General features: G+C 42.8%; 1 protein-coding gene across 1 annotated transcript; it reads right to left on the reverse strand.

Moving 5' to 3' along the window:
• Nucleotides 1-6,277: 6,277 nt before the first annotated feature.
• Nucleotides 6,278-6,634, reverse strand: LOC125377025 (octapeptide-repeat protein T2-like). The gene has a single exon (XM_048389810.1). The coding sequence runs from the start codon at nucleotides 6,632-6,634 to the stop codon at nucleotides 6,278-6,280; it is 357 nt and encodes a 118-aa protein (XP_048245767.1).
• Between the last annotated feature and the right edge of the window lie 2,400 nt (nucleotides 6,635-9,034).

Below are 9,034 nucleotides of genomic sequence, written 5' to 3' on the forward strand. Positions count from 1 at the left end.
ATACTGTGCAAAGGGCGTTTCAACCAGATCAGTTGTTTATGTTGGACGGAATCTTAGTGTTAATATGTCAGCCTTTTTAGATAAAGCGGCAAAGCCCTTTCCATATCCAATAGAAATAAAGCGGAGTTGACAGTACGATTCCGACTATATCATGAGCATGTGTTTATGACTCACTATCAAGTAATCATGACACCAAAGGTTCGCGTATCCTGCACAAACACATGCAAAGGCAAGTCAACTGTTCACCTGAAAAGACTGGGGGACATGTGGTACAAATCTAAATAGGGATTGCATCGGACATAATTTTCTGTCACTGATGCGTCAGATTTGCAAATGCGACCATAAAACGTTTTGAAAGCTTTACGGATGCCTTGAATGTTGTAACCCTGATCAAACAACTTCTGAGCAAGACTCGCATGGCGCTCCCAAGATGCAACTGGTGGAATAAATTTCGTTGCTGCTGGCAGATTGGCTCTGTGAACGTGTTTTTCACTCACGAGTGACGTGCACTGCATGTATACTCGGGGAAAATGTTGATTATTTTGAAAACCCTCCAAGCACTCTTGCGGATTGTGAGGTTAGTAGGTTAAATGTCGTGGTAAACAATATGAGGTCAAATGAACACGGAGCTGTTTTTCAAAAAAGGTTTCTGCCCTACACAAGGTTAACAAAAATAATTGTTTTTCTTCACTTTCATATACCTCGCTGGGATTTCGGGTTGGAATGGGTCTACGGCAACCTATGCTGGTTGTCAGAGGCGGTTGGACGGATCTGGTGGTCAAGCTCGATGGCTTGGTCGATTGCGTGTCATCTTACCGCGACATTGGGGATCGATGCTCATAATATCAACCTCTCGTGTACCAACAAGCCGCCGTCATATAGCAGGAAGATTGTTGAGTGAATCGTAAAACAAAACCAAGACATTAAATAAAAGACAAATTGCAGATATGAAACTGATAATTAATATTTTAATGGATACATATTAAGCATTATGCTGATTATTGTCGGTAAAATACATGTTGGTTTACACCTTGATAAAATAACAAAAACAAACTGTATCGACTAAAATGAAATATTCGATTGCTTGACCATAAAATAAAAAGAAATAATAAAATTATTGAAGAGGAATTCAACTACCGAATTGAAATCACCTTATTTGTGAAGACTTCCGAAAACCTGGGTCCATATTAACGAGGTTCAACTGTACGTCGACTCAATAAACCAGGACATCTGAAAACTCTAATTTGAAATACAGTAACTTGATAGATAACCCAGCTTCGAAAGTGTGAATGTCCACAATATGAAACCTTCACGAGAGTCCATATAAACGAGGTTCAACTGTTCCAGGCCTCTCCTGGAAACCATAATTTGAAAATAAAAAGTCAGCGTTTTCAGTTGAGCGTGTCTCAGTTTGGACACCCGGTGCTGGGTGTCTCTGGGACACGTGCTAACGCAGATAACATTTGTCTTGCAATCTAAACATACACAAGCCTAGAGTTCATAGGCCCGAACCAAATGTAGAGTTTTCTTTTGGGGAATTGTAGTAATTCCAAATGTTGTGAAAAACTTTCTCCGTGTACCAGTGAACAATAGGCATTGTCAGCTGGGGCCCAACAGCGGATGGGGTTGCCGCAGCACGTACGGAGAATTTGGTGGATCTTGGTCTCCCATCTGGAGAACACGGGATGCGGAAAAAAGATTACTGCATCTCGTGAACTAACAATTCAACATGTATCAAGTCCCGCGACATAACAAGGAAATGCAATGTAGTGTTCGCATAAATACCTACCATTTCTTTTCTAAGGAGGGGCGGGGCTGTGCATTGTGACAATTGTTTTGTAACCAAATGAAAGTTAAGATTATCAACGTATTGTGAATGCAAATGAATACTTTGCCACTAGGAACCGATACACAGAGGTTAGTATCAACAAGTACCGTGCTGACAATATCAGAGTGGTCTTTGAACATACAATATACCCCAAAACTTTATTGTATATTTTTGAAAATATTACCCCGTGTAATTATTGATTTAAACTCTGTACTATAAGTGGGCGTGTTGCAAGTGACAAACCAATTAATTCTCGACTGGAAATGACGTAATCGGTTCCTGAAATAAACTGAGAAATAATATTTACTATATCCCCAAAATGAACTCTACTTGCGCTTATTCAGCACTCAAAAAATACTTCTAGACGCTTTTATTTATTTTTTCAAAAATAATTTGATTTAAAACTTTCAAAAGAAATGTCTCGCATTAAGCTTTTTTTATATTTAGTTAATGGTTCAATTACCCCGAAAATATATTTGTTCTTTCAAAAAATGCTTTCTATAAGATCTCACCGGAATGAAAAGAATAAATACCCTTTCGTATACCTATTTCATGGGGCATTTATTTTTTAACTGCAATTAATATCCATGCCGTTGATGAAAAATATATAGAAGACTTTTTCACAAAATATTAAGTTGTATACCAAGTGAAATCGACAAACAAGCTGTGACATTAGTCACGTGTTCCATGTCAACAAAGTACCCGGATGTGTCTGGGAGGCAAGACGTCGTGTGTGTTTGTTGGGGGAGAAGGAGTGGCGCCCGGGGGGTGGGGAGGCGTGGAAGGGATAGGGGAGGGGGCCCGGGGGTACCGTACAAGTGTACAGATCAGGTCCTCAGGGGTCAGAGGGCTTCCAAGGTTGATTTCCGACCCCCCGGGCCCCGAGTTGACCTTAGCTTTGGAGTCTATCTACCCCAGGGGTCTCCTTGTCGGCAGACATCAAAGGCCTGTTATCATTGTTTACAACGATGAGAAGAGTTCGGCTTATCGATTAACAGTGTTGGAAATGTTGTGTTAGTTTAGTATGTTGAATGAAAATATCACTTATCTCGAACATATAAACTATTCTAACGAACTACATAAATTGTTTCAAAAAGTAGATTCTTTTCGTTCGACACTCTATTCATGATTCGTCTACGACGTGAGACTTAAAAGCGCATCGTTTATCATAGATATGCTATTCTATATTACCCGTCTTGGCCGTCGAACCTGATTCAAATTAACTTGGGGCACGGGAACCCACACACCCAATTACCCACGCACCCAAACAGGCACACAACCACCCATACAGCCATTCACTCACGCACCTACTCACCCACTCACTCACTATCCACTCACCTACTCACCCACTCACTCACTATCCACTGACCTACTCACCCACTCACTCACTATCCACTGACCTACTCACCCACTCACTCACTATCCACTGACCTACTCACCTACTCACTCACTATCCACTCACCCACTCACTCACTATCCACTGACCTACTCACCCACTCACTCACTATCCACTCACCTACTCACCCACTCACTATCCACTCACCTACTCACCCACTCACTCACTATCCACTCACCTACTCACCCACTCACTCACACACTATCCATTCACCCACTCACCAACTCACCCACTAACCCACCCACTTACTCACCCACTCACTCACTCATACACTATCCATTCACCCACTCACTCACTCACACACTATCCATTCACCCACTCATTCACTCACACACTCACTCATTCACCCACTGTGTATTGATTGTCCGCGCCACGTTGGAAACACTTAAATCCGCCACGCGTTAGTCCCCCGGCAGGTTACTGCTGGGAACGCCAACATGGGTAAAAAGTTCAATTAGTCGTTTATTATTCGTTAATACGGAAAATTGTTAATGTGAACTATTATAGCGGAAACGCAACAGTCTAACAGGGGTTTCAGAATATCCGGACAGCCTCCCAGTAGCCGGACCTAGAGCGGACAAACTACACACTAATTATAGAACGTTGGACAAACTGAACTGTCTTACTTTTGGAAGGGGGTGGGGGTGTTAGGGAGCGGATAACTTTTCGATCACTGCTTCAAAATACGTAAATACGTAATGAAAAAAGAAGTTGATCAATTCAATTCTATGACAACATAGGTTTTTGTTCAGAACATAAAGTATGTCGAGTAAATGACTTATTTTGGTCAAGGGTCACGAAATTTTGTACAGAAAGATTATTTCTATCCAGTGTGTCGTACTATTTTATGGAATCTTTAAGAACATTTTGCAGTCCGACTTGGGGAGGTGTGGGTGGGGTTGTGGGTGGGGTTGTGGTTGTTGGGTTGGTGTGTGTGTGTGTGTGTGTGTGTGTGTGTGTGTGTGTGTGTGTGTGTGTGTGTGTGTGGTGTGTGTGTGTTGTTATTTTGTTTTTGTTGTTTTTTTCTTCTTCTTGGGTTGGATTGTTTTGTTTTGTTGGGTTTGATGTTGTTATTTGTGTGTTTTTTTGGTTGTTGTTTTGTTGGGTTTTTTTTATTTTGTTTCTGTTTTTGTTTTTGTTTTGTTTGTGTGTTTGTTTGTTGTTGTTTGTTTGTTTGTTTGTTGTTGGTTTTTTCTTCTTCCTTTTTTTTTTGGGGGGGGGGGGGGGGGTTGAGGGGAGGTAGGGGGGTAGAAATCTTGAGGACAAATTATTTCTTTAACAACTCATATTACAATTCCACATTTGTCGAAACAAGAAACTTTCTCGAAATATGTTGACTATGAGAGTCTAAATTGTATTTCACAAATTGTATACGCCCATGTCAAATCATCCTCCATTACCTGGAGTATCTACATTCTGTGGTAGAAAATATCGAGACTCAAAATGAAGCCTTGGTGGGCAGTGTGTCCAGGGTACATAATACAACAGATATATTATACATTTGATAATCGAAGATATCAAATATACAACAGCTATTTCTCCCTACAAACCGTTATCATAATTTAATATCTGTCTTGCTTATCGTGTAACAATCCACAAATAAACATTTCCATATGCTAAAACCCCATAATAATAAAATATCCACGAGTCTGCTAATAGGTGATAAACTGTCACGGCACTTCTGTTTAGTGTAATCGAGGGGGGTCATAAATATATCATAATTTTGCGCCTTAAATTTTGTTAATTTGAAAAATATGTCAAATGGGCAGACGCAAGTAAGATTTATTTTCGAAAAGCGCTAAAACCAGAAATACGAAACTTCAAAAGTGGAAGTAGCTTTGTCCTTTTCATATAAAAGTGGCCGCCATTTTCTTCGGTTATACCTTGGGCGTTGAAAAATAGTTCCTTTGATTGATTTAAATGCACTATAATTAAAAGAATATGTTTGATAATGAATTGCAATGCTTGTAGCTGTTAAATTTATTTATGAATGACTGAAAGCAGCAAAATAAAGGCGCGAAGATGAAACAAACCCGGTTCTTCTAAATGATTTCCATGTGTAATCATACGCGCAGTACGAAATTCAAATAATCAGTGTGGACCACAGACAGTAAATACATAATATGTGATGTAAGGGGGAGTGAGAGTCGTGGAGGAATTCTCAGCAATGGAACTATATTTATTCATAATATATTAAAGGTCTTAACTTCAGTCGCTTGAGTCGCTATTTTTATATCATATTCTGATTATTAATTTCATAGGGTCCATATGTGTGACTGCTTTTGTCAGTGTTTCTGCCTCTCTATGACTTTCAGCATACAGTAAAACCCCGTTAACACGGACAGCAGCGTCGCCACTGAAATAACAAATAAATTGATGGCAGGGTTAACGAGTCACTGCTACCGAATAATGTCACTTTATATACATTTAAGGTAGGGTTCCGGTTTCACAGTTCCTCTTGTCTATCTGTGTTGTATATCTGCACTGTCTGTCTGTCCACCTGTCTCTCTGACTCTCTCTGTCATGTGTCTGTGCCGTATGTCTTTCTGTCAATCTGTCTCTCTGACTCTCTCTGTCATGTGTCTGTGCTGTATGTGTTTCTGTCCACCTGTCTCTCTGACTCCCTCTGTGATGTCTCTGTGCTGTATGTCTGTCCACCTGTCCCCCTGCCTCTCTCTGTGATGTCTCTGTGCTGTATGTCTGTCTGTCCACCTGTCTCTCTGCCTCCCTCTGTGATGTCTCTGTGCTGTATGTCTGTCTGTCCACCTGTCTCTCTGCCTCCCTCTGTGATGTCTCTGTGCTGTATGTCTGTCTGTCCACCTGTCTCTCTGACTCTCTCTGTCATGTGTCTGTGCTGTATGTGTTTCTGTCCATCTGTCTCTCTGACTCTCTCTGTCGTGTAGCAGTGCCGTATGTCTGCCAACCTCTCTCTCTGCCTCTCCACGTCGTGTAGCTGTGCTGTATGTCTGTCTGTCCACCTGTCTCTCTGTCTCCCTCTGTGATGTGTCTGTGCTGTATGTCTGTCTGTCCACCTGTCTCTCTGACTCTCTCTGTCATGTGTCTGTGCCGTATGTCTTTCTATCCACCTGTCTCTCTGCCTCCCTCTGTCGTGTAACTGTGCTGTATGTGTTTCTGTCCATCTGTCTCTCTGACTCTCTCCGGCATGTGGCTGTGCCGTATGTCTGTCTGTCCATCTGTCTCTCTGTCCCTCTCTGTCGTGTAGCTGTGCCGTATGTCTGTCTGTCCATCTGTCTCTCTGTCCCTCTCTGTCGTGTAGCTGTGCCGTATGTCTGTATGTCCCCCTGTCTCTCTGCCTCCCTCTGTCGTGTAGCTGTGCCGTATGTCTGTCTGTCCATCTGTCTCTCTGCCTCCCTCTGTCGTGTAGCTGTGCCGTATGTCTGTCTGTCCATCTGTCTCACTGACTCTCCCTGTCATGTGGCTGTGCCGTATGTCTTTCTATCCACCTGTCTCTCTGCCTCCCTCTGTCGTGTAACTGTGCTGTATGTGTTTCTGTCCATCTGTCTCTCTGACTCTCTCCGGCATGTGGCTGTGCCGTATGTCTGTCTGTCCATCTGTCTCACTCTGTCATGTGGCTGTGCCGTATGTCTGTCTGTCCATCTGTCTCTCTGACTCTCTCCGGCATGTGGCTGTGCCGTATGTCTGTCTGTCCATCTGTCTCACTCTGTCATGTGGCTGTGCCGTATGTCTGTCTGTCCATCTGTCTCACTGACTCTCTCTGTCATGTGACTGTGCCGTATGTCTGTCTGTCCATCTGTCTCACTGACACTCTCTGTCACGTGACTGTGCCCTATGTCTGTCTGTCCATCTGTCTCACTGACTCTCCCTGTCATTTGGCAGTGCCGTGTGTCTGTCTGTCCATCTGTCTCTCTGCCCCGTTCTGTCGTGTAGCTGTGCCGTATGTCTGTCTGTCAACCTGTCTCTCTGCCTCCCTATGGTGTGTTCAGTGGGTGAGTGAGTGTGTGAATATTCCAGCAGGGGGACACCAGAAATGGGCTTCACAAATTGTACCCATCTCGGGAATCGAACCCGGGTCTTCGGCGTGACGAGCGAACACTTTAACCACAAGGCTACCCGACGACCCGCCCGTGTTCAGAACGCATCCCTATCTCCGCCATCAGCATACTCAGATCCTAATTGGTTATTTTGCCCTAATTGCAACAAAACAATCTTCAAAGCAATTCTAGCTAAGTCATTCGAGGCCATGGTGCTTTATGAATACCATATTAAAGTTAAATGAGTGTTCCATTTATGTCATTGTGCTATCGAGTGAAGGATGTTTTAAAACAACTTGTATACGGTACACAAAGACACAAATCCCTGAAAGTTCCAACGTTGATCGAGAATGGGATTAAATCATATAAGTTTCTCGTCCTCAACACGCGCTGGAAGGATACAGAATGGAATTGAAGCGTTGATTGGGAATCAATACAGCCAGAAAACTGTTACGTGTTCATATCAAAGCGATCATCAAACGAGCCTGCTAAATCCATAGCAAAACGGGCATCTTTGAAATTTGAAAAAAGGCTTTTGAAATAAAATCAAATGTTTTACAATGAGGAGCAACAGGTACATGGAAAAGAGATAAATCACATTTTATCAAATTTCCTCTGAGTACATCTCAATCAAAGTTTCATTCTATAACGTGAAAGCTTCTTTTATCGTCAAAAGCTGGCCGTTTGGAATGGAAAATCGAATAATTTGTTTGAGAAAATCTATTGAATATTAGAAACACAGACATAAAAAGCCTCCAACCCATCTCTCCCGTGGAGAAACATGTGTCTTTATCGATTGGTCAGGACTTTCTCCATTGTCCAATCATCTTCACTCTCTTTGAGTACCCTCGAACCAGTTAGGATTCTGTGCAAAATGCGCCCTATCTCAGTCATTTACTGGTCGGGGAATGAAGCTCCGGAAAAATGTCACCACTCATGACGGTAATTAAGGGCTCTTACGACTTTCCGTCATTCGTCTTGCGCCTTCCGGTCGATGAAGGGCGACCGCTGCGCAGCGTGACTCACGGCTGGCGCATGCGCATTGACACCTCTGAGTGTCGGAGCTATAATTTATAAGTGACAGTCGGCGGAGCGTCCTGCGGTGAGAACAAATTGTGCCACTTAGCCTGTGAGAGCCGAACAACAGACACAGAAATGTCGTCGTGAAGTTTTGGGCCGGGGGTGACGCTGTAGCGCGAGACGTAGTCCGACAATAAAGCCCGACACTGTAGATTGTACATGTACGATATACAGATCACTGAATTGAAATTTAATCCAAAAATATTCGATTATCATAAAGGATAAGTTTTGTCTCGTTGTGACTTCGATTCCAAGTTTTTAATTTCCAGCTGGTGGCAATCTAAAGCTATTGAGGAGATTTTAACGCGGTGTCCTTGACCTTTAGGCACGTGTCTGACAATAAATACACCATGGGATATCATCGAAGGCGTGATATAAACGGGTGCATACAAAGGTTAGGGACCGACCATCTGACATTCGGGGGTCGGGGGTGGGTGTGGGGGAGATTTATGTTTAAGAAGATATTATGAAAAAATATTTTTGCCTCACTTTGTTCCAATTAGAACAATAATTCAGTTGAATCTGTTTAGAAGGATAATTTCAGGGTTTGATGTTAGGGTTAACTATAGATCGTGAGCGAGTCTAGAAACAAGATGGGTTGGGCTGGGCTGGGCTGGGCTGGGGAGGGGAGGGGATGCAGGTGGGGGTTGAGGGTGAAGGGGAGTACAGACTGCCGAGGAATATTTTGGCCAGGGAAGGATAGAAAACTATGGTCGC

The sequence above is a fragment of the Haliotis rufescens genome, unplaced genomic scaffold (assembly GCF_023055435.1).
Source record: "Haliotis rufescens isolate VD_foot unplaced genomic scaffold, xgHalRufe1.0.p SCAF_8, whole genome shotgun sequence".
Lineage (NCBI taxonomy): Eukaryota > Metazoa > Mollusca > Gastropoda > Lepetellida > Haliotidae > Haliotis > Haliotis rufescens.